The sequence below is a fragment of the Scyliorhinus torazame genome, chromosome 9, assembly GCF_047496885.1.
Source record: "Scyliorhinus torazame isolate Kashiwa2021f chromosome 9, sScyTor2.1, whole genome shotgun sequence".
Lineage (NCBI taxonomy): Eukaryota > Metazoa > Chordata > Chondrichthyes > Carcharhiniformes > Scyliorhinidae > Scyliorhinus > Scyliorhinus torazame.
In genome coordinates, this window is record NC_092715.1 from 163,944,029 (window position 1) to 163,970,809 (window position 26,781).

A 26,781-nucleotide genomic window follows, 5' to 3' on the forward strand; every position below is an offset into this window, starting at 1 on the left:
CGATCAAAAACAACCACCTAATTAATCTAATCCCATTTTCCAGCACTTGGCCCATAGCCTTGTATGCCTTAGCATCACAAGTGCACATCTAAATACTTTGTAAATGTAGCCACCATCACCACCCTTTTCAGGCAGTGAGTTCCAAATTCCCACCACCCTCTGGGTGAAAAGGTTTTTCCTCACACCCTCTCTGAACCTCCTGCCCCCTACCTTAAATCTATGCCCCTGGTAATTGATCCCTCCATCAACCCCAGTTGATCCAACCTCTCTTCATAACTAAAACTCTCAGCCCAGGCAACATCCTAATAAATTTCCGCTGCACCCTTTCCAGTGCTATCACATCCCTCCAGGGGCTGTTTAGCACAGGGCTAAATCGCTGGCTTTGAAAGCAGACCAAGGCAGGCCAGCAGCACGGTTCAATTCCCGTACCAGCCTCCCCGAACAGGTGCCGGAATGTGGCGACTAGGAGCTTTTCACAGTAACTTCATTTGAAGCCTACTTGTGACAATAAGCAATTTTCATTTTTATAATGCGAATTCCAGAACCATATACAATATTCTAGCTGTCGCCTAGCCAATGTTTATACAGTTCCAACATAACCCACTCTTAGACTCTATGCCTTAGCTAATAAAGGCAAGAATAACATATGCCGTCTTAACCACTGTATCCACCTGCCCTGCTACCTTAAGGGACATATATTAAGGAAGCATTTTACTAAAAGGAATAACTTGCATTTATGCAGCATCTTTCATATATTCACAGGATCTCTCAGTGCTACACAGCGTTTTAAGTGTCGTCATTGAGATTTTGTGCTGTTGGGAATGATGTCCCACAAATAGCAATGAGACAAAATGGTCAGTTAATCGTGTTTTAGGCATATGGGTTGACTTTGTCCAAAGTACTGGGAAAGCTCATGGTGTTCTTCAACAAGTGCCATGGGATATTTTGCCTCTATTGTATGCAACCCCTCACAACAATGCAGCACTCCGTGTTTCACTGAAGGGAAGTGAAACAACAAACAATGCAAAGTACTCTGGATACTGGAAATCTGAAATAAAAACAAAGTGCTGGAAATGCTCAGCAGGTCTGACAGCATCTGTGGAGAGAGAGAAGCAAAGTCAATGTTTCGAGCCAAATGTGGCTTTTCAGAACTGACAGAAGAGAGAAGTGCCGAGTTATATGTTGCTGGATTGGAAAAGAAGCACAAAAGAGAAGGTCTAGAATAGGGTAGAGAATGAGAGAGATTAAGTGACAAAGATTTCACTTAACAAAAAGCAAGGAGTGTTTTCTCAACTGAGGCTTGCCCCCCACCGCCACCACCATTGCCACCACCACCAGCTCCACCCCTCTGCTCACCGTGTTGACTGGGCCTTCAACCATGTCCGATCCATTTCCCACACTTCTGTTCTCGCCCCTTCCCCTCCCTCCCAGAACCACGATCGGTTTCCCATTGTCCTCGCTATCCATCGCCTCGCCCTCCACATTCAAAGGATCATCTGCCATTTCTGTCAACGCCAGCTCTCCCTCTCCCCTCCCCTGTCAGAATTCCGAAGGGACTGCTCCCTGCACGACACCCTAGTCCACTTCTCATTCCCGCCCAAAACCTCGAACCCTTCCCTTGGCATCTTCCCATGAATTGCAGGAGGTATAATACCTGCCGTTTACCTTCCCTCTTCTCATTCCTTGCAAGTGAAGTAGCGATTTACTTGTACATTCAGGTTAATCCACTGTATCGCTGTGCACGTCGAGGCCTCCTCTACGTTGGGAAGATCAAACACCGATTGGCTGATTATTTTATGGGACACCTCGGCTGCAGGTATGACCCCAAGCTTCAAGTTGCTTGCCATTTTAATTGACCACCTTCCTCTCTCAATCACCTTTCTATCCTCGGCCTTTTCCAATGTTCTAATCAAGCTTAGCACAAGCTCAAGGAACAGCACTTCCCCTCCCGCTTGTTTCACAATCTCCTGGACTCAATGAGTTCAACATTTTCAGACCATGAACTGTTTTCCCATTTTGACCGCTTTTTTTTTTGCCATGTATTGGGGTGTCCAAGCCTTGTATTTTATGTTTGTGCTTTTGGACAGAGCTGTTCGTTATTCTGCAATTTACACTCACTCTGGTCAAATGGTTTATTTCTTTACTGCAACCATTACATCTTCCTTTGTCTTATGACATCTCTGTTAATTAATTTCCCCCGCCCTCTATCCTTTCCCAGACCTTCCCTTTCTTTATATCTCTCCCTCCCTGTGCTCAATGGCATAAAACCCATCACATTCCTACCTAATTCAGTTCTGAAGAAGTCACATTCGACTTGAAACATCATTCTCTCTCCTCGGATGCTGCCAGACCTGCCGAGTATTTACATTTTCTGGGTTTTTTAATTTTAGGTAACATTTTCTGTTTTTATAAAACAATAAACAATTCTGTGCACTTAATTTGAAAGTGATTGTTCAGAACTTCCTTTGTTTATGATTTCCAGTAGGTTTAGATATTCTGAGGGAAAATGCCTTACAAGCCTGAGTAACCAACCCACCCATGTTTGGAAAGGAGGAAACACTCCCTCCAGTGGCAGAGTTTATATTGACCCTGAGGACATTGCAGAGCGAGAAGAGAGTTGCTTGCACTACTTCATCTAACATATATTTCAACACCATAATAAGAAAAGATCACTCTTTTTTTTCCCAAATGAAGTATTTTGTCGACATCATGCTAACCGGTCGTTATCATGCACAGGACTTTATAACCTTTATTTACTTGTTTTGTGTGCTACTCGAGTTCAAGCACATTTTCATTCTCCTCTGCTGACATCTACTGAAAGAATACTGAACTGCTTTTAAATATTTATCCATTTCAGATTTACCCAAAGGTAAGTCTTACTACTGCATTATAAGCAGGTGTTCATGGATGCATGCCCTTTACTACATAAACTGCAGGGTTCCAGATTGTTTAATTTATTGCGGACTCCATTTATACATTGAAATTTCTGAATGCACTGTTGTTGACATTTGTATCAAATTCCTCTTTGCCATTTTAACGAAGTTGTTGACTTTGTTTAAATAATGCACATGGGAATTTAAAATGAGCACGTTAACCAGTTGCTACAAATAGCCCATTTCAGCTCCTTAGCACCTCAGGTGACACACCCATGGAGACAATGTCAAGCAGTGAACCTCTATTAATTGTGTTGCTTTAATTTGGCTTTAGGATACATATAGAGGAATTTTCATTCAGCAGCTTCGGCTTTCTCAGAACTCTCAAGCCCGAATAAAACTCAAGTTGTTTGGAAATTCATGTACAGGAAAAACAACACTTGTGGAATCTCTCAAATGTGGGCTTCTGCGAAGTTTTTTCAGGAGGCGCAGACCAAGGCTGTCATCTACCAACTCAACTCGTTATCCTCCTTCTCCGTTATCGGCAAAACCAACAGGTATGCTTAACATCATTCTGACGGTTAATTATATTGTCGATATATAATTAGCTACAGCTGCAATTTGTCTTTTTTTGGGGACCTATCAAAACAGCTGCTGCCAGATCATTGTGACCGGTTGAAAGTGAATATTGTCTGGTTCACTTGGCAAAGTAACTTGAACAGTTGCAGGCAAGACTCTACTATTTTTGGGTATAAACTGATGATGCCATTGTACCTACCAGAGAATCAACGTTTCTAGTTGAATTTTTTAATTTGTCTATTTTATATTTGTAAATTTCTTTTCTGCCATTGATTTCATGGCTTTCCCCTTTTGTAGTCACCAGTTCTGTCCAAACCTTCAATGGCCATCCGGTAAGGGGGACTAAATGCAATATGTAGTGGAACTCCATTCCATTTTCAGTGATGTTTCTGCTTCCCATCAGTTAGGTGGCTGATGGATGAATGCCTTACCTGAAGATTTGGTCAAAATCAATAAAACCACCGTTTTCCATTTGGGAATAGCTTCTGTGAACGTTGGCAAAACTAAGCTCTGAACCTGGCTCTCTGAATGCATTACTTTCTTACAATTGAGCAAGAGGTTTCTTGGATTCTTAGTTTAACACGGTGGGAATTTGCAACTTTCTGCATTACTTGTGGCTACATTGTAACCATGGCTGGGTAGCCATCATTCTTTATATAATAGGCATGAAGATGGGTATAAACATAATTAATGCAAATTAAATTCAGTCATCCTTAGACTGAGGATTGATTTGGCCTCAGAATGCGAGCTGAGAATTCAGTCTCCCTTTACAGCTGGTGAACTTGCCGGTTAAACCGGTGCAGTTCACAATAACAGGTAGAAGAAACTTCTGAGAGGATCAAACAAAAAACTGTTCCATTTTGATGTCGGCCATGGGAAGCCAAGCCTGGGAGGCAACATTTGAATTATACCTTTTTACAAATAATTTTTGCTGTGTTAATCTTCTTGGCTATCTTCCTTTCTGAAGATGTTCACCCTCTGCCCATGGAAACATGTCCTTGCATTAGGTACCCTCTAGTAGCACAACAAAGTGGCTAATTCTTGCATGCAGGTCTGGCCGACCAGTGTTTTTTTTAATGTATTTTATTACAAACATGTATCAAAACAGGTTACAGCAAATAATCACCCCGGGAAACATACTTCCCAGCATCCCCCACCATTTCTCTACCCCCCCCCCCCCCCCCCCCCCCCCCCCTGCAGAGCCCCTTGACTCGTACTTTATCTTCTCTAACCGCAGGAAGTCGTACAGGTTGCCCAACCAAGCCACTACCCCCGGTGGCGGTATCGACGCCACTCCAGTAAAATCCACCGTTGTGCAATCAGAGAGGCTAAGGCTGTGACATTGGCCTTCCTCCTCTCCATGAGCTCCGGCTTCTCTGAAACCCCAAATATCACCACTAAAGGGTCCAGGTCCACCTCCTCCTCCACTATCTTGGGTAAGGCCGCGGACACTCCCGCCCAAAATCATCCCAATTTTTCGCAACCCCAAAACATGTGTGTGAGATTCGTTGGCCCCTCTCACACTCATCTGCAACCCCCTGAAAGAACCCACTCATTCTCATCCGAGTCATATGCACCCTGTACACCATCTTAAACTGTATCAGGCTCATCCTTGCACAAGAGGAGGTCCCGTTTACCCCTCGCAGTGCCTCGCTCCATTCTTTCCAATTGATCTCCCCTCCCAACTTCACTTCCCATTTCTCCTAAATTGTCACCACCCATTTGCCTCCCCGCTTCCCCAGCCACTTGTATATATCCCCTTCCCTTCCACATCCGGAAGCAGCAGTCGCACCAGTAGGGTGTATCCCGGCAACCTAGGGAACCCCCTCCAGACTTTTCGCGCAAAGTCTCTCTGGTCGATCAGTGTTTTTTTTTTTTCTTTTTTTAATAAATTTAGAGTAGCCAATTATTTTTTTTCTTTTCCAGTTAAGGGGCAATTTAGCGTGGCCAATCCACCTAACCAGCACATCTTTGGGTTGTGGGGGTGAAACCCACGCAGACATGGGGAGAACGTGCAAACTCCACACAGACAGTGACCCAGGGCCGGGATTCGAACCCGGGTCCTCAGCGCCGCAGTCCCAGTGCTAACCACTGTGCCACATGCCACCCTGGGTCGATCAGTGTTGATAACTTGTTCAGTTGTAGCACACTTCACAACTAAGTCCAATCCTTTCCCGTGCAACCTTCATGCAAGCGCACTTGCAGCAGGAGTTGAAAGGAAGGGAGACCCTGACTGATCTTTAGCCTCTGAGACATTGAAGTCAATTGTAACCCGCTAACACCACAGCACAGGCTAGCATTGAAATTTAATCTTCCTGGTCTTTGTGATTCATTTGTCAACTGGATAAACTCACCGACCCATCAGGAACAAAGAACAATACAGCACAAGAACAGGACAATTGGCCCTCCAAATCTGTACCTTTCATGATGCCACCCTTGTCCAAAACCCTCAGCAGTTCCTAGTACCCCATCCTATCCATGTATTTGTTGAGATGCCCTTTGAAAACCGTTAATGTATCTGCTTCCACAACCTCCCCTGGCAACACGTTCCATGCATGCACCACCCTCTGTGTAAAAACCTGTCTCGCACATCTCCTCTAAACTTTGCCCCACGGATCTTAAATTATGCCCCTTAGTGACTGACCCCTCCACCCTGAGAAAGAGTGCCTGCCCATCCACTCTATCCATACTCCTCATAATCTTGTAGACCTCTATCAGGTCACCCCTCAAACTCCGTTGTTCTAATGAAAACAGTCCAAGTCTATTCAACGTCTCCGCATAGCTAACACCCTCCAGACCGGGCAACATCCTGGTAAACCTCCTTTGCACCCTCTCCAAAGCCTCCACATTCTTCTGGTAGTGCGGCGACCAGAATTGTGCGCAATATTCCAAGTGCGGCCTTACCTTGTTCTATACATTGGAAAGAGGAGAGTTTTACCAGAGTGTTTCACCTATTATCTTTAGCTCATACAATGTGCCATATCAGGGACGGGAAGAGGGAGGAGTAGCAAAGAGCACAGAGCTAATTGATGAAAAAGATCTCTGTTGTGATGAGTCAGGGGATGCTTTTATAATCTGATGTCATTTATTTAGGGTTGCCGGACACGGGCACTGATGACTCAATTTCCAGTGTTAACACTGGAAATTATGACACCTTTATCCCATCAGCAGAATTTAAAATCTTCTTTTGGAGATGAACTTGCAGTAGAGCCACCAGATTTTGGGTTACAGTCACCAATCTATCAGAATTCAAATTAAATGTCACCAATAAAAAGACAGCCGCGTGATTCCAGTTTGGTGCTCAGCATTTGTTTTGCAGTCCGTTGTAACAGATTTTCTAATACTTTTTACACTAATAGCTTAATTTTGTGCTGATAAAATGTACAATCTAAAGTGCCTGAGGGTTTCATTTGAGATATACTTTCATATTGACACTATTTTTACTCTGTGAGCCAGAGTCAGTTCCCTGTGATCTTCCTGCCAAAGCAGCCTCCCTCATCTTGGAGGCAGATTTGCCAAAGCAGTTTGACAGAAGTCTGCCATCGGGGTAAGGGAGCCAAATTTCTATGACAATGCCAGGAGCAATTTCAGGCACTGTCCAGAACCTTGGACGTCAATAGACCCATCCTAAGGAAATTGCCTGCCGCCCCAATTAAGGTCTGAAATTTCAAATGTTTCCAGATCTTCCATTGAGCTTGATTAGAATTAGTAGAAAGTTAAAGAAGGTCTTGCATTTATTTGGCTCTTTTCACAACCCACAGGACATCACAAAGTGCTTTTCAGCAAATTAATTACTTTGGAAATGTAGCCGCTGTTGTAGGAAATACAGCAGCCAGTTTGCCAGTTTGTGCACAGCAAACCCCCACAAGCAACAATGTTATAATGACCGGGTATTCTACCTTTGTCATGTTGATTGAGGGATATGTATTGACCAGGACACCAGGGATAGTTCCGCTTCACCGCCTGAAAATAGTGCCAGCAGATCTTTTGTAGCCACCCAAAGAGCACCATGAAATACAGTGCAGCAATCGCTCTGTGGTGTTCTGGAGTGTCAGCTTTGATATTTGTGCTAAAGTCCTGAAGTGGGTGGGCAGCACGGTGGTTAACCCTGCTGCCTCACGCCGCCGAGGACCCGGGCTCGGACCGGGTCACTGTCCGTGTGGAGTTTGCACATTCTCCTCGTGTCTGCCTGGGTCTCACCCCCATAATGCAAAGATGTGCCAGGTAGATGAATTGGCCACACTAAATTGCCACTTAATTAGGAAAAAAAATAATTGGGCACTTAAAATTTTTTTTTTTAAAAGGGAACAAAAAGTCTTGGAGTGGGACAGGGACTTGAAACAGAAATCTTGTGACTCCGAGGTGAGAATGCTACCAACTGAGCCAGAGTTGACACACAACAGTGAAAGAGAGTGGGATTGGAACAGGGATTTAAAATGGCAAATCGTTTTTTTTTTCATAAATTTAGAGTCCCCAATTCACTTTTTCCAATTAAGGGGCAATTTAGTGTGGCCAATCCACCCACCCTGCACATCTTTTGGATTGTGGGGGAGAAACCCACGCAAACAGGGGGAGAATGTGCAAACTCCACACGGACAGTGACCCAGAGCTGGGATCGAACCTGGAACCTCGGTGCCGTGAGGCAGCAGTGCTAACCACTGCTTCACCGTGCTGCCCAAAATAGCAAATCATAGGCGTGCCACTACCCGGTACTGTACTGAAGTGTCAGCACTGGATTATTGGTACATTATTGTCTCAAATTGCCGCAAATTCAAACCCATTTCAGGACCAGAACAGATTCTTTATTACAATCCTAAGGAGGTGATACAATGTAGGAGGTGCTGCCTTTCAGATGAGACATATATAAACTGAGGTTCCATTTGTCCCCTCACTTGGATGAACAATACACCATAGCATTGTTTAAACAACATGGAAATTCTCCAATAATTTATTTCCAGATGAACACCACCGACAAATAATTTAACTGGTCATTCATCTCATTGTTGTATGTAAATTGGCTGTCATGTTTGGCTACAAACAACAGTGAACACACTTCAAAAATAATTCAGGAGTCACTGGATAGTAATTGAAGGCAAGAGCTTTGGCTGACTTGTTTTCCTCCCCATTTTGCTATCAGAAAGGGGAAGTGGCAATTGTGTAGCCCCTAGATTGCTGTTGCAGCTGAGACCAGTTTAGTCCAACTTAGTGCATTTCACACACTTGACCACTGGTATTTATTAAAAAGGTTAAAATTAAATTTGAATAGCTTATATTGTTACAATCCCAGGTGATGTTATAACTGAACCAGAAATATCCTTGAATGGAATCCTGGCTCAAAAGATGTAACTTTTACTTTTTTTAATCAAACATGGAGGAGCAGAGTCGCAGGACTGCTAATTAGTTTTAACAACGAGAAAAATAATTTATTAAACATGGAAAAATTGGCTTTTCATGCCATACTCCTTTGCCTTATGTTAACAATTACACACCAGTTTATGGTCTATGTTCTATAGATCATTTGGAGCTACAATAGTCTCATTAGCACACAAAGTCCTTTTTTAAAACACACCGATTGGCTGTGGTCAAGTACACACTCTCCACTCTGAACCCATGTTAGTGCCTGTGGATTTCTCCTCCGAATTCCCCCAGATAATTGTCATGTTAGAGTTTCTAAACTCTACTTCCACAAATACGCTTTTAAAATCTCCTCTTATAATCATGCTTTCCATTAGTGGCTTACATGCCAAAATCCAGTCCTCATTTTGCAAAAGATTCTTGTGAATAGTGCTTCTGCTGTACCTTTACCAGCAAATCCACTCCATGATTTTACACCGACCCTTCAGGATTTCTTTGTCTTGACTACTTCCATTGTTAACACAAACTCTGATATCCAGCCAATACTTTGTTAATTACTTTCAATTTTGCTTCACTGACTGCAGTAAGACATTCCAGACTTTAGGATTACTTTGCAAATCTTTAGGGTTACTTTAGAAACTTAGCTTCTCACCAACCAATTCCTTTGCAACTTAGTCTGTGCTGACCCTGAACATTAACCTGTTCTATTTCCAAGTTTCTAGAACCAACCGTCCTTTAGTTCCCCTGGAGCTTTCTTTCTTAGCTCTTCTCAAAGCAGTAAAATCTATGAGAGATTTTACTGCTTTGAGAAGAGCTATGAGAGCTGCCGGCTCACTCGCTCCCTGTCTTCAATTGCTGTTAGCAGTGCTGTGGGAGATATTCCCTCTCAAGCGGTCTATCTACACTATTTGCTATAGCTTCCAGCTAAAACTAAAGAAGAAAGGAAAATTGTCCCTTACAAGGGGCTCTAATTGCCGGGCAACTATATTTACTCCATGTCGTAGATCCCTCTATCACAGTTGGAACTTAACCAATCTGCACACACACAAATACCTTTGTCCAGCATGAATCTAACTGTAGGTGCCTTCCAGGCACAGAAACATTCAATGAACCCCACCTAAAACTATACCTTATTTCTAATCTTTACCCATACAAATATAATAGTTAACAAACTTTACTACTTTTATTAGTTTGTGACCTTAATCTAAGAACCATTAAATTTGTAAACAGCCTATTTGACTAACTTCTCATTTTTAAGTTTCAGTGAGCATTTCAAATCTGTACCCTGGCTGTGAAAATGTCAGTGTAAGGAGCCGGAGCATGATGTTTGAACCAAGTCTAACCAAAGGGGTGCTGCAAGCTTTTGTTTCACCGACGCACAATCTACACTTTGCAACTGATGACCAGTCCACTAAAGCTATAGAGATACAACATGCTAATGTTAATGGTAAGAAATGTTTACTTCCCTACAGAATGGAACTCTTATCTCCTCTGCAATGGAATGTGAAGCAATTTTCATATAAAAAGTGCTTATTTAAAGAGCCTTGTTTTTAAACTCCTGCTTTCTAGTTTTTGAACTGCATTGTTGGTGTATAAAATTGAATTGGTGAAACAGCAGTTTGAAAGGATTAATTGAATTTACAGTACATCACTAATTTGAGGTTAATTTAACAGTCCCCAAGACCACAGTAAACCAATTTGTGATGCAAGTGCAGCAGTTACAGACGCAGTTTGTTTAAAAATGTTGTAGCATTTATTAGCTAAGTGCTCTCCTGATGGTGGTGAGCAGCTAAGCCATATAATCAGGAAGAAACTAAATTTAATTCCACACAGACTGAGTTAGATGACCTTGGCCAGCATAATTCATGGGATCTTAAGGTGATCCTCGGTATCGATGGTTTAGGGGAGAGGGAACTCAACCATTTGGAGGCAAGCATGTTTGCAAATCTGGTAAAGCTATGTCATGGCTTGGATGTGATGTTACCTGCAATCAAATAAACCTACCGGCGATCTTCATCAAAACTCTCATGTAAGTAGTTGCTTGGATGTGGTGTCGGAGGTCTGGCAAACCATCCCAGCAAGAATCAGAACCTTCAAGAGAATGAACAAATACATCAACTTCAGAAGTAGTATGCCAATCAAGATCCATGCTTCGATCCATGTAACTGCCTTGTGAGCTTTTCTTGTTTTCTCAACACCGTGAGTTTATAGATCATTACTTCATTCGGCACCTCCCAAACTCATTTTCGATGTGACTCCTTTTGAACACTTGAAAATTAACGTGACTCCAGATGCCAACCAAAACCATAAAGCAGCAGAGTAACATTCAATGTATAATCATTAAATGGTACATATTATAAGTCAAGATATAATACTGTCCAATGTATAACTATGAAAATCTGTGTTTTTTTTAATACTTTGTGAAATTGTTATTCCATGTACTTGCTCACCAGGTCTAATCAAACATATATTGCAACGCAATTTCTCAAAATCCCATTTTACAGGCTCGGTCTAAGTGCTCCTTGGGCTTGGTCTGAGCGAAAGCTCTCTATCTTCATTTCCTTATCCCCCATCTGTCAGGTGAAGCCTCCTCTGCTTTTCCATCTATATGCTCCACCTTTCATTCTCCAATCTCTATCTTTCCGAAGGCTGTTGAGGCACAGAGCAAAGGAGCGCCGTTGCTGACTCAGTGGAGGTCGGCAACTAGCTGAGCATCAAAGCCAAGGGAGAGGAGCGAGCGATGGCAGAGAGCGGGAAAGGGGGGCGGAAACTGTTTGAAAAATCAGCGAGCATACAGGATCAAAGGGGTTGGCGAGGCTTTGATCGGAGGGCCAGTGAGCACAGGGAGTAGGAGCATAAAGTTGTGATTGACGGATCAGCAAGAACAGGGGAGGAGACAAAACTGTAATTGGATGGTTGTGGTGAGGGGGGAGGAAGGGCAGGGAAAGAGGCACTAAGTTCCAGAATTCCAGAGAGACTGCAGCTCACAACACCAATTCCCAGCTCACAGTCAGCTTCTAGGTGTGTTGACTTGTTCTGTTTTCTACTGCTGTGGAGGTGGAGCTTTCCTACAACAATATTTAAAACCCTCTATTATTACTATACTGTATGAGATTAATGTGATTTTATTTCTCGCGAATAATTCTGCCACTCTAATTGGGAACCACTGGCTTTACATAGGAATTAGGAGCAGAGGTAGGCAATTCAGCCTTTAGAGCCTACACCGTCATTCAACCAGATCATGGCTGATCTCTTCCTGGTCTCAGGTCCGCCACCCCACCTGTTCCCCATATACCTTTAACTCGTTTTAAAATCAGAAATATATCTATCTCAGTCATTACCGCCACTTAATCTGTCAGAACCATAGAAACGTTACGGTGTAGAAAGAGACCTTTCAAAGCCCATCGTGTCTGCACCAGCCAACAAAGAGAAAAAAGAAATAAACTGCTCATTATAATCCTTTTTCCAGCACCTGGTCCATAGCCCTGCAGTTTAGATGCAGATCCAGGTACCTTTTACATGAGTGTTTCATCCTCAACCATCCACTTAGGCAGTGAATTCCAGAGGCCGCCACCTTCTGGGTGAAAATGTTTTTCCTCATTTCCCCTTTAATCTTCCTCCAATCACCATAAATCTATGGCCCCTTATAATTGACCCCTGAGATAGGTCTTTTCTGTATACACTTCTCATAATTATGGGCGGCACGGTAGCACACTGGTTAGCACTGTTTCTTCAAGCGCTAGGGACCGGGGTTAGATTCTTTGCTTGGGTCACTGTCTGTCTGTGCAGAGTCTGCATGTTCTCCCCATGTCTGCGTGGGTTTCCTCCAGATGCTCCGGTTTCCTCCCACAAGTCCTGAAAGACGTGCTTATTAGGTGAATTGGCATTCTGAATTTCCCTCCGTGTACCCGAACTGGTGCCAGAATGTGGCGACTAGGGGCTTTTCACAGTAACCTCAATGTAGTGTTAATGTAAGCCTACTTGAGATTAGAGATAATAAGTTTGTACACCTCAGTTAGGTCACCCCTTGGCCTCCTCTGTTCTAAGAAAAATAACCCGAGACTATTCAGTCTCTCCTCATAGCTTTAATTTTCAAGGCCTGGCAACATTCTTGTAAATATCCTCTGCACTCTCTCCACAGCAATTATGTCCTCCCTGTAATGTGATTTGATACACAAATCACAAGCTGTGCCCTAACCAACGTTTTTTACAGTTTTAGCATTAGATTCTGCTTTTGTATTCAATACCTCGCCCAATAAAAGAAAGCACTCCAGATGTCCACCTGTCCTGCCATCTTCAAGGACCTGCAGATATGCACTCAAGGTTTCTCACTTCCTCAATCCCTCTCCGTTTCTTCCATTCTATTGAATGTTCCCTTGTTTTGTTTGCCTCCCTAAAAGCATCACCTCACACTTTTCCAGATTGAATTCTATTTGCTTATCCTCCACCCAGTCAGCCAACCATTGATATCATTCTGGAGTTGACAACTGTCCTCTTCATTTTCAACTACATGGCCATTTTTTGTGTCATTTGCAAAATTCCAATCGTGTCACCCACATTTAACTCTAAATCATAGGGCGGCAAGGTGGCACAGTGGTTAGCACTGCTGCCTCACGGCGCTGAGGGTCCAGGTTCGATCCCAGCCCCGGGTCACTGTCCGTGTCAAGTTTGCACATTCACCTTCTGTCTGTGTGGGTCTCACCTCCACAACCCAAAAAAGATGTGAGGGGTAGGTGAATTGGCCACGCTAAATTTCCCCTTAATTGGAAAAAAAAATGGAATACTCGAAAAAAAAAATGTAATTGAAATCATGGCAGCACGGTGGCACAATAGTTAGCACTGATGCATCACAGCGCCAGGGTCCGAGTTCAATCCCGGTATCTGTCTGTGTGGAGTTTGCATGTTCTCCCTGTGTCTGCGTGGGTTTCCTCCGGGTGCTCTGGTTTCCTCCCACAGTCCAAAGATGTGGTGGATTTAGGTGGGTTGGCCATGATCAATTGCCCCTTAATGTCCAGGTTCGGGATTATGGGGATAGGACAGGGGGAGTGTAAATGGGTAGAGTGCCCATCCGAAGGATTGGTGCAGACTCAGTGAGCTGAATGGCCTCCTTCTGCACTGTAGGGATCCTGCACTGTAGGAATTCTATGATTCTATAACAAACAACAAGGGCCCAATGGAGCACTTCGAAATGCTGTTTTCCAGCAACTTGAAATAGTAAAGTAAATTGGAATGTTAACCCATGTACTTTTTTTTAAAAATGAACATTTTATTGCGGTATTTTCTTTGGCATTTTAACAGCAACAGAATCAACAATATAAATAACAAGAAAAGTATATACATAGTGCAAATTCCACCACCCTCTCCCTTAGATCTTGCCATTACTTATCCCCCTAACCTATGCTAGCCTCCCCCCCCCCCCCCCCCCCCCCCCCCGCCCTTTCTGCTGACGATTAGCTCTCTTCGGGCGAACCCCAACTGAGACCCTCTCATGGCGAACTTAATTTTCTCCAGGCAGAGGAAGCCGGCCATGTCTGAAAGCCAGTTCTCCGATTTTGGGGGCTTTGAGTCCCTCCACGCCAGCAGTATACGCCTCTGGGCTACCAGGGAAGCAAAGGCCAGAATGTCTGCCTCTCCTCCTGGATTCCCGGGTCCTGCGATACCCTAAAAATCTCCACCTCCAGACTCACTACCGCCCTTATATTCAATACCGTGGACATGGTGTCGGCAAACCCCTGCCAAAATCCCCTCAGATTTGGATATGCCCAGAATATGTGGGCATGGTTCGCTGCCCCCCCCCCCCCCCCCCCCCCCCCCCCGTCCCGCACACTTCGCACACCTGTCCTCCATCCCAAAGAATCTACTCATCCGGACCACTGTCATGTGAGCCCGATGAACAACCTTAAATTTGATCAGGCTGAGCCTGGCACATGTTGCGGTAGTATTGACCCCTCCTAACGCGTCCGCCCAAAGGCCCTCCTCTATCTCCCCCCCCCCCCCCCCCCCCCCCCCAGCTCCTCCTCCCACTTTCGCTTCAGCTCCTCGGTCTGCGTCTCCTCCGAACCCATAAGCTCTCTATATATGTCCGAGATGCTCCCTTCCCCTATCCATCCTCTAGAGCCCACCCTATCCTGAATCCCCCTTAACGGCAGGAGTGGGAAGGTTGGTACCTGCCTCCGCAGAAAGTCCCGTACCTGTAAATATCGGAGTTCATTTCCTCCAGCCAATGCAAACTTCTCCTCCAGCACCCTCATACTCTGGAAGCTACCTTCCAAGGGCAAACCTATGATTGTCACAGATTGGGGACCACACCAATGCCCCCACATGTCTCCTCCACTGCCCCAGACTTTCAGGGCCGCCGCTACCACCACTGGACTGGTGGAGTACCGCGCCGGCAAGAATGGCAGGGGAGCTGTCACCAGTGCCCCTAAACTTGTGACCTTACACAAAGCCGCCTCCATGCGCACCCACGCCGGCTCTCCCCCCTCCACCCCGCCACCTCCTCACCATGGCTATGTTAACCGCCCAGTAGTAATTACTGAAATTCGGCAGCGCCACTCCACCACCTCCCCGATTCCGCTCAAGCATTGCCCTCTTCACCCGCGGGGACTTACCCCCCCCCCCCCCCCCCCCCACCGCACACACACACACACAAAGCCCACAATAATCATATTAATCCGCTTAAAAAAGGACAGCGGGATGAAGATGGGGAGGTACTGGAAAACGAAAAGAAACCTCGGGAGGACCATCATTTTTACCGACTGCACCCTACCCGCCAGAGACAACAGGTCTCCGGAAATCCTCCTTCATCTGGTCTACCAACCGGGCCAGGTTCAATTTGTGTAGCCTGTCCCAATCCCTCGCCACCTGAATATTCAAGTACCTAAAACTGTCCCCTACCACTCTAAACTGCAGTTCCCCTAGTCGCCTTTCCTGACCTCTCGCCTGAACCACAAACAGCTTGCTCTTCCCCATATTAAGCTTGTACCCCGAAAACCAGCTGGATTCCCATAGTTTCCCCCATTCCCTCCATTGGATTCGAGACATACAGCAGCAAGTCATCTGCATACAACGAGACCCCCTGTGCTCCAGCCCCCCCCCCCCCCCCCCCCCCCCCCCCCCCCCCAAATCGAACCAGCCCCTTGAGCCCCTCAGAGCAATTGCCAACGGCTCTATCACCAGTACAAACAGCAGTAGGGAGAGGGGACATCCCTGTCTCGTCCCCCGGTGTAGTCTGCAATATTCCAAAGTCGTCCTATTTGTCCGTACACTAGCTACCGGAGCCCGGTACAGCAGCCTAGCCCAGTCAACAAAGCCCCTCCCAAACCCGAACCGCCCCAGCACCTCCCATAAGTAATCCCACTCAACCCGGTCGAATGCTTTTTCCGCGTCCATCACAACCACCACTTCAGCTCCCCTGCCTTCCAGGGGCATCATGATCACATTGAGCAACCTTCTTACATTGGCCACCAGCTGCCTGCCCTTAACAAACCCTGTCTGGTCTTCTCCGATAACGTCCGGCACACAGTCCTCAATCCTAGAGATCAGAATTTTGGCCAGGAGTTTGGCATCCACGTTTAACAAGGATATCGGCCTATAAGAACCACACAGCTCCGGGTCCTTGTGCCTTTCCAAAATGAGCGAGATCATGGCCTGTGACATCGTCTGGGGTAAAACCCCTCTTTCTTTGGACTCGTTAAAGACTTTCAACAGTACCAGCCCCAATATTCCGGAGAACTTTTTACAGAACTCGACTGGGTATCCGTCCGGCCCCAGGGCCTTCCCCGACTGCATGGCCTTCAAGCCCTCCACTATCTCCTCCAGCCCAACAGGGGGGCCCCAGCCCATCCAAGAAGTGCCTCATCCCCTCCGGCCCCCCAGGGGGTTCAGATCTATACAACCTACTATAAAAGTCCCGAACGGTCTTGCTCACTCCCTCCGAGTCCCCAACTAAGTTCCCATCCCCGTCAACCACTTAACCCATGTACCTTTTTAAACTATTATTGATCACCTCAGAATATTTGAAGCATTTCAATCTTTTTTTTTCAGGGGTTGGTGATTTTAATGTCTGGGAGTTCTCTGGCAATCCTGCTTACTACTGCTGTTATGATTATTTTGCTGCAAACGACTCCACTGCTATCCACATGGTGCTTTTCAGTCTAGAGGAACCATATGAAATGCAACTGAATCAAGTGACCTTTTGGCTCAATACCCTCAAATCTCTTCTTCCAGCCGAAGAGCCTTTAGGTAAGTTTCAAGCAATGCGCTGATCACAGAACACCTTCATTAGCCAATTATGATCACCGAGAAAGGAAGTATGAGAACCATTCAAAATAAGTTTACATCTTTAGATGGAAATTTAGTGGACTAGAAATATGAATTGGAATGATGGTCGATTGGCTTTTACTCATCCTTGACGTTGCTTTAGATTCTTTTAAAAATCACACTTTGCTTAAGTGCTACTGATTTTACTTAATATTTCCTTGTAAAGTCTTCAATAAAACGTAAGAGTAGGTTTATTTTTCTCCTTGTTGTTACCTAAAATATACTGAATGTGTTTTCATCCGAAGACTAACAGAATCACTGGGCAGATAGCATGTACGCTTGGGTTCTGGAAGAAAGATGAAGAAACCCTATAGTGGTGAAGTTGCATTGTTTTAGAAACAAGCAGTTGTACCTAATAGAGATTTTCTGTTTTGAGTACGAGTTCCCAGCCATTTATAATCTATAGTGGTAGCTTAAATGACGAGACCAAGTGTAATGTCGCTGCTGATACAAAGCGAGGTAGCAAAGTAAGCTGTGAGGAGGATACAAGAACCTGGAAAGAGATATAGATAGATTAGTGAGTTGGAGAGAAGGTGGCAGATTCAATAAAATGCGTTTATTCACTTTGATAGAAAGAATGGAAAAAACAAAACATTTTTTAAGGAGTGAGAAACTATTAAATGTTGGTGTTCAGAGGGATTTGGGTGTCTATGTCCCAGAATCAGAGAGTTAACATGCAGGTACAGCAAGCAGGTAGGAGGACAAATGGTATGTTGGCCTTTATTACAATACAATTTGAGTACAAGAGTAAGGAAGTCTTGCTGCAATTCTACAATTTGAGTACTGTGTACAGTTTTGAACGGATGTATTTGCTTTACAGAGGGTGAATGAAGGTTCACTAATGTGATTCCTGGGATGAGGGGGTTGTAGAGGGAGTGGTGGAGCAGAAAGAGCCTGTATACTGTTTGATGTTTAGAAGAATGACGAAAAAAGCTCAGGCCCAGCAGAGATAGTGGCAGGGTGGTATGCAGTTGGGAGGGAGTTGCCCTGGGAGTCCTCAATATTGACCCCAGGAATTTGCATGGCACCAAGTCAAACATAGGCAACAAAACCTCCTGCTGACGACCACGTACTGCGTGCAATCCCCCACCGCCCGCCAATCAGCACATGGCTGATGAATCAGTATCCCTCATGTTGAACATCACTCGAAAAAGCACTGAGGGTATCACAGGCGCAGTGTGTACTCTGCATGGGGACTTCAAAGTCCATCGTCTTGGCTCGGTAGGCCCACCAAACACTTTTGACCTAATCCTGGCCAGTATGCCTCTTGCAGATACATCTGTCCATGACAGTGTCGGTAGGAGTGACCACCGCACAGACTAAGTCCCACCTTCACCTTGTGTGGAACCGCCACCATGCTAAATGGGATAGGTTTTGACCAGATCTAACTAGTCCCTGTTGCTCAGAAGGGCAGGGGGGAGAGGAGCAGAGCATTAGTCATTGGAGATTCCATAGTTAGGGGGATAGATAGGAGATTCTGTGGGAACGAGAGAGACTCTTGGTTGGTGTGTTGCCTCCCAGGTGCCAGGGTCTGTGATGTCTCGGATCGTGTTTTCGGGATCCTTAAGGGGAGGGGGAGCAGCCCCAAGTCGTGGTCCATATAGGTACCAACGACATAGGTAGGAAAAGAGATAGGGATATAAGGCAGGAATTCAGGGAGCTAGGGTGGAAACTTAGATCTAGGACAAACAGAGTTATTATCTCTGGGTTGTTACCCATGCCACGTGCTAGCGAGACGAGGAATAGGGGGAGAGAGGAGTTGAACACGTGGCTACAGGGATGGTGCAGGAGGGAGTGTTTCAGACTTCGGGATAATTGGGGCTCATTCTGGGGTCGGTGGGACCTCTACAAATGGGATGGTCTACACCTGGACCAGAGATACCAATATCCTGGGGGGGAAATTTGCGAATGCTCTTCGGGAGGGTTTAAACTAGTTCAGCAGGGGCTTGGGAACCTGAATTGTAGCTCCAGTATACAGGAGGTTGAGAGTAGTGAGGTCATGAGTAAGGTTTCAAAGTTGCAGGAGTGTACCGGCAGGCAGGAAGGTGGTTTAAAGTGTGTCTTCTTCAATGCCAGGAGCATCCAGAATAAGGTGGGTGAACTTGCGGCATAGGTTGGTACATGAGACTTTGATGTTGTGGCCATTTCGGATACATGGATAGAGCAGGGACAGGAATGGTTGTTGCAGGTGCTGGGGTTTAGATATTTCAGTAAGCTCAGGGAAGGTGGTAAAAGAGGGGGAGGGGTAGCATTGTTAGTCAAGGACAATATTACCGTGGCAGAAAGGACGTTTGATGAGGACTCGTCTACTAAGGTAGTATGGGCTGAGGTTAGAAACAGGAAAGGAGAGGTCACCCTGTTAGGGGTTTTCTATAGGCCTCCAAAAAGTTCCAGAGATGTAGAGGAAAGGGTTGCAAAGATGCTACTGGATAGGAGCGAAAGCAACAGGGTAGTTGTTATGGGGGATTTTAACTTTCCAAATATTGACTGTAAACTCTATAGTTCGAGTACTTTAGATGGGTCCGTTTTTGCCCAATGTGTGCAGAAGGGTGTCCTGATACAGTATGTAGATAGGCCAACGAGAGGCGAGGCTATATTGGATTTGGTGCTGGGTAATGAACCAGGACAGGTGTTAGATTTGGAGGTAGGTGAGCACTTTGGTGATAGTGACCACAATTCGATTACGTTTACTTTAGTGATGGAAAGGGATAGGTATATACCGCAGGGCAAGAGTTATATCTGGGGGAAAGGCAATTATGATGCGATGAGGCAAGACTTAGGATGCATCGGATGGAGAGGAAAACTGCAGGGGATGGGCACAGTGGAAATGTGGAGCTTGTTCAAGAAACAGCTACTGCGTGTCCTTGATAAGTATGTACCTGTCAGTGAAAGAATCTGTAATATTTTTGGACTACGCCAAGTTGTTGGATTCCTACTATTATTTGACTGCGTAAAGTTGAAGGAATTTATAGTATTCCTACTATTCGGTTACCAGCAGCACTTTGCGATTACTGGAACTCAGCAGAAATTTGCAGTTAAAACTTCTCAGGTGCCAAAAGGAATTCTTTTATTTTTCTTCTATTGATTACAATTTAAAAGTCAATTGAAAGGCAATTCATAGACAATTTGAAGCTTTCAGAGAATTACAGACATTATCTTTTTGCTTAGGCAGACAGCTCGAAAGTAACTTTTTAAAGGTCAAAGTCTGGAAATGAAACATGAAAAAGAGAGAGAGAGAGCTGAACTAAAAGTCAAGACCTCAAAAACATTCCCCGAAAATTTCCTAAACACTACTACAGAAACACACTAAAACACCACATCACTACAAAGACAGACTAAAATGGCGGGGGGAAACTTTTCAGTTATACACTTTCATATCTGTCTTAAATCATCCAATCGCACCCCAATATAATCCTAATTGGTTTGGGTTAGACTCAAACACATTTGATTTGACCGCAAGCCGTCCATCTTCAATGTGCAGCATTAATTTTTAATTGTTTCATGGCTGCATGTTATGGAATGTGATATTCTGCTAATCTTTACCAGCAAAAACCTGGTTTTAAGCTGGCTTGGCTAATGTAACGATGAAGACTTCATGTCGAGAAAGTTGGAATCAAATATATATTTGATTCAATGCTCTACAAACTGCACTGGACTCCTGCCACCTTGTTGCCATGGAATTCAGCCCTTGTCCTTGACAGTAGCACAAGCATAGTGTCAAACTGTTTTGCAACTTGCTGTTTTAATCTATGATGGAATTATGCTGTTTTGTGTCTCTGCATGTCCAGAGATGACCTGAGGTTATGAGTGCTGAAATCCTCATTTTAAAATGGGTATTTAAAACTGGGGCTTAATATTTATGCTTAAACAGCTATCTTTTACCTATACTAGTTGTATCAGAAATACCTGGCTTCGACAATCAGGCAGGGAGGAAGTGGTCGAGCAAGGAAACCGTGGTTTACTAAAGCAGTCGAAACACTTGTCAAGAGGAAGAAAGAGGCTTATGTAAAGACGAGACATGAAGGTTCAGTTAGGGCGCTCGAGAGTTACAAGTTAGCTAGGAAGGACCTAAAGAGAGAGCTAAGAAGAGCCAGGAGGGGGCATCAGAAGTCTTTGGCAGGTAGGATCAAGAATAACCCTAAAGCTTTCAAAGATATGTCAGGAATAATAGAATGACTAGGGTAAGAGTAGGGCCAGTCAACGACAGTAGCGGGAAGTTGTGCGTGGAGTCCGAGGAGATAGGAGAGGTGCTAAATGAATATTTTTCGTCAGTATTCACACACAAAAAAGATAATGTTGTCGAGGAGAATACTGAGATTCAGGCTACTAGACTAGAAGGGCTTGAGGTTCATAAGAAGGAGGTGTTAGCAATTCTGGAAAGTGTGAAAATAGATAAGTCCCCTGGGCCGGGTGGGATTTATCCTAGGATTCTCTGGGAAGCTAGGGAGGAGATTGCTGAGCCTTTGGCTTTGATCTTTAAGTCATCTTTGTCTACAGGAATAGTGCCAGAAGACTGGAGGATAGCAAATGTTGTCCCCTTGTTCAAGAAGGGAAGTAGAGTCAACCCCGGTAACTATAGACCAGTGAGCCTTACTTCTGTTGTGGGCAAAATCTTGGAAAGGTTTATAAGAGATAGGATGTATAATCATCTGGAAAGGAATAATTTGATTAGAGATAGTCAACACGGTTTTGTGAAGGGTAGGTCGTGCCTCATAAACCTTATTGAGTTCTTTGAGAAGGTGACCAAACAGGTGGATGAGGGTAAAGCAGTTGATGTGTATATGGATTTCAGTAAAGCGTTTGATAAGGTTCCCCACGGTAGGCTACTGCAGAAAATACGGACGGATGGGATTCAGGGTGATTTAGCAGTTTGGATCAGAAATTGGCTAGCTGGAAGAAGACAAAGGGTGATGGTTGATGGGAAATGTTCAGACTGGAGTCCAGTTACTAGTGGTGTACCACAAGGATCTGTTTTGGGGCCACTGCTGTTTGTCATTTTTATAAATGACCTGGAGGAAGGCGTAGAAGGATGGGTGAGTAAATTTGCAGATGACACTAAAGTCGGTGGAGTTGTGGACAGTGCGGAAGGATGTTACAAGATACAGAGGGACATAGATAAGCTGCAGCGCTGGGCTGAGAGGTGGCAAATGGAGTTCAATGCAGAAAAGTGTGAGGTGATTCATTTTGGAAGGAATAACAGGAAGACAGAGTACTGGGCTAATGGTAAGATTCTTGGCAGTGTGGATGAGCAGAGAGATCTCGGTGTCCATGTACATAGATCCCTGAAAGTTGCCACCCAGGTTGAGAGGGTTGTTAAGAAGGCGTATGGTATGTTAGCTTTTATTGGCAGAGGGATTGAGTTTCGGAGCCATGAGGTCATGTTGCAGCTGTACAAAACTCTGGTGCGGCCGCATTTGGAGTATTGCGTGCAATTCTGGTCGCCGCATTATAGGAAGGATGTGGAAGCTTTGGAAAGGGTGCAGAGGAGATTTGCCAGAATGTTGCCTGGTATGGAGGGAAGATCTTATGAGGGAAGGCTGAGGGACTTGAGGCTGTTTTCGTTAGAGAGAAGAAGGTTAAGAGGTGACTTAATTGAGGCATACAAGATGATCAGAGGATTGGATAGGATGGACAGTGAGAGCCTTTTTCCTCGGATGGTGATGCCTAGCACGAGGGGACATAGCTTTAAATTGAGGGGAGATAGATATAGGACAGATGTCAGAGGTAGGTTCTTTACTCAGAGAGTAGTAAGAGCGTGGAATGCCCTGCCTGCAACAGTAGTGGACTCGCCAACACTAAGGGCATTCAAATGATCATTGGATAGACATATGGACGATAAGGGAATAGTGTAGATGGGCGTTCGAGTGGTTTCACAGGTCGGCGCAACATCGAGGGCCGAAGGGCCTGTACTGCGCTGTAATGTTCTATGTTCAAGACTGGGCAACCATGACATGCTGTGGGCCAACAGCAGCAAATTGTAATCAACCACAATCCGTACCTCTACGCCGGGCATATCCCCCACTCTTATCATTAACACCAAGCCAAGGGATCAAGCACAGTTCAATAAAGAGTGCAGGAGGCCATGCCAGGAGCAACATCAGGCATACCTTAAAAAGTGTCAACCTGGTGAAATTACAACCTAGGACTACTTGGTCACCAAACAGCATGAGCAGCAAGTGATAGATAAAACAAAGTGATTCCACAACCTGCAGTCCTGTCACATCCAGCTGAGAATAGTGATGGACAATTAATTTCTTCCCATATACTTAATGATCTGTTGAGCTGTTCGCAGAAAAATACTTTTCACTGTACCTCAGTGCACCAATCCAATCAAGTCCAAGTGGTTGTTTCTTTAAAAAAAATAATATTTATTTTTTCCAATTAAGGGGGAATTTAGCGTGGCCAATCCACCTACCCTGTGCATCCTTTGGTTGTGGGGTGAGACCCACGCAGACACGGGGAGAATGTGTGATCTCCACATGGACAGTGACCCGGGGCCGGGATCGAACCTGAACATCTCATAGAAACATACGTAGAGGTGGCAGGTTGGTGCAGTGGTTAGCACTGTTGCCTCACACTACTGAGGACCCAGGTTCGATCCCTGCACATCTTTGGGTTGTGGGGGTGAAACCCACGCAAACACGGGGAGAATGTGCAAGCTCCACACGGACAGTGACCCAGAGCCAGGATTGAACTTGGGACCTCGACGGCGTGAGGCTGTCGGGCTAACCCACTGCGCCACCGTGCTGCCCCACATCCCCATTTCTGACCTTGTAATAGAAAGGTCATTGATGAAGCTGCTGAGTTTTGAACCGAGGACACTACCCTGAGGAACTCCTGCATATTTTGGAACCGAGATGATTGCCCTACAACCACCACAACCATATTCCTTTGTGCTACGTGTGGCCCCGATTTCCATTAACTCCAGTTTTGTTACATACGAATTAGGAGGAATAGGCCTCTCAGCCACTCGAGCTTGATCTGCCTTTCTATAAATCATGGCTGATCTGGTTGTAACCTCAACACCACATTCCTGCATATCCCGAATAACTTTTCACCCTGTTAATCAAGAATCTATCAAGCACTGCTTAAAAATATTAAAAGATTCTGCTTCGAATGCCTTGCGAATCCTTTTGTTACATAGATGATGTGTTAAGATTCCAGGTGTTCAGTTGCTTGGGCATCGCAGGCTGTGCCAGCATTTATTGCCCATCTTCAATTGCCCTTGATTTGGAAAAAATGAATTGGGCTCTCTATAAAAAAATTTTTTTTTAAATGTTTTAAGAAATGGGGATGTTTGTTGATGATTATACAATGTTCACCATTTAATAATAATAATCACTTATTGTCACAAGTTGGCTTCAAAGAAGTTACTGTGAAAATCCCCTAGTCGCCACATTCCGGCGCCTGTTCGGGGAGGACAGTGCAGGAATTGAACCCGTGCTGCTGGCATTGTTCTGCATTACAAGCCAGCTGTTTAGCCCACTGTGCTAAACCAGCCCCTGTTGAGACTCCTCGGATACTGAAGCAGTCAACATGCAAATGCAACAAGACATGGACACATTGAGGCTTGAGCTGATAAGTGGCAAGTAACATTTGTGCCACAAATATCAGGCAATGACCATCTCCAACAAAAGAAAAACTAGCCATCGCCTCTTGACATTCAATGGCCTTACCATCGCTAAATCCCTCACTATCGGTGCCATTGACCAGAAACTGAGCTGGACTTAACATACTTAATACTGGATAAAAGCAAATTACTGCGGATGCTGGAATCTGAAACCAAAAAGAAAATGCTGGAAAATCTCAGCAGGTCTGGCAGCATCTGTAGGGAGAGAAAAGAGCTAAAGTTTCAAGTCCGATGACTCTTTGTCAGAGCTAACAGTCAGAGAATGTGGGGAAATGTTTCTCTGGCCGTTAGCACCCGGTTTCCCTGGGTTTCTGTAGCTATGACTCATCTTTCATTCTCACTCCACAGTATAAATATTTCCCACTTTCTCTGTCTGTTAGCTTTGACAGAGTCATGGGACTCGAAACGTTAGCTCTTTTCTCTCCCTACAGATGCTGCCAGACCTGCTGAGATTTTCCAGCATTTCCTTTTTGGTACCATATAAATACTACGGCGAGAAGAGCAGGTCAAAGAGGCCAGTAATTCTGCGGTGAATAACCCAGCTCCTGACTCCCCAAAGCCTGCCGCCATCTACAAGGCACAAGTCAGGAGTGTAATGCAATACTCTCCACTTGCCAGCGTGAGTGCAGCTCCAACAACATTCAAGAAGCTTCATACCATCCAGGATAAAGCAGCCTGCTTGATTGGCACCCCATCCACAATCATTCACTGCCTCCGCCACTGACACACAGTGTGTACCATCTGCAAGATGCAGTGCAGGAACTCACCAAGGCTCCTTAGACAGCACATTCCAAATCCATGACCACTACCATCTTGAAGGATAAAGGTAGCAGACACATGGGAACATCACCACCAAGAAGTTCCCTTCCAAACCACACACAATCTTGGCTTCGAACAATGTTGATGTTCCTTCGCTGTCACTGGGTCAAAATCCTAGAACTCCCTCCCTAACAGCACTGTGCGTGTACGTACAGCAGTGGTTCAAGAAAGCAGCTCCACACCACCTTCTCAAGGGCAACTAGGGATGGACAATAAAGGCAACACGCATGCCCCATGAATTAATGAGTAAAAACTCCTTGCATTCTTATGTTGTGACAAAGTACTGGAAATCTAACTAAACTAAGGGCTATGAAATCCTAAGGTAGAACATAGGATTGGATAAGAAATTAAAAGAACAAATTGTTATTGTAGAATTCTGCGGAGTTAAGTACCTAAACCCCTATTGGCATAGACTTTGCAGTCTGTATGATGTGACAACACTCACCTTTGCGTTAAAGCAAACTGGTCACAAGAATCTAGCAATCTCTGTGGCGTGGATTTCCCCGACGTTCAATTGAATCTGGCACTAATTGGAGGGATCCATTGTGTGTGTATTTGTGTATATTATATATGTATATACCATGTGGGCAGCACGGTAGCATCGTGGTTAGCACAAATGCTTCACAGTTCCAGGGTCCCAGGTTCGATTCCCGGCTTGGGTCACTGTCTGTGCGGAGTCTGCACGTTCTCCCCGTGTGTGCGTGGGTTTCCTCCGGGTGCTCCGGTTTCCTCCCACAGTCCAAAGATAATTGGCGGGATTCTCCGAGCCCCTGCTGGGTCGGAGAATCCCCGGGGGGGGCGGCACGAATCCCGCCACGACACTGGCTGCCGTATTCTCTGGCGCTGTTTTTCGGTCGGGGCTGGGACTCGCGCCACTCCGGTTGGGGGCCTTTGGCAGCGGCCCCCCAGGCGATTCTCCGGGCCCCGATGGGCCGAGCAGCTGTCCATTTTTGGCCAGTCCCGCCGGCGTGGGTTACGCATGGTCCCACACGGCGGGACCTGGCAGGTAGGTTGGCGGGGGCGGTCCTCGGGCGGGCCGCGGGGGTCCGACCCCGGGGGAGGGGTTCCCCACTGTGGCCTGGCCCACGATCGGGACCCACCGATCTGCGGGCGGGCCTGTTCCGTGGGGGCACTTCCTGTAGGGCTCCGCCATGGCCGGCGCGGAGAAGAGAACCCACCCGCGCATGCACCAAATTATGACGG

The 26,781-nt window shown here is 45.4% G+C and overlaps 1 protein-coding gene across 5 annotated transcripts in view; it reads left to right on the top strand.

The window, feature by feature from the left end:
* Positions 1-26,781, top strand: part of dapk1 (death-associated protein kinase 1) — a 310,534-nt gene that overhangs the window by 240,902 nt on the left and 42,851 nt on the right. For all 5 annotated transcript variants that reach the window (XM_072516716.1, XM_072516717.1, XM_072516715.1 and 2 more), the window contains exons 20-22: positions 3,208-3,430; positions 10,066-10,254; positions 16,854-17,051. In XM_072516716.1, coding sequence (XP_072372817.1) covers positions 3,208-3,430; positions 10,066-10,254; positions 16,854-17,051 — 610 coding nt within the window. The remainder of the gene's footprint in view (positions 1-3,207; positions 3,431-10,065; positions 10,255-16,853; positions 17,052-26,781) is intronic.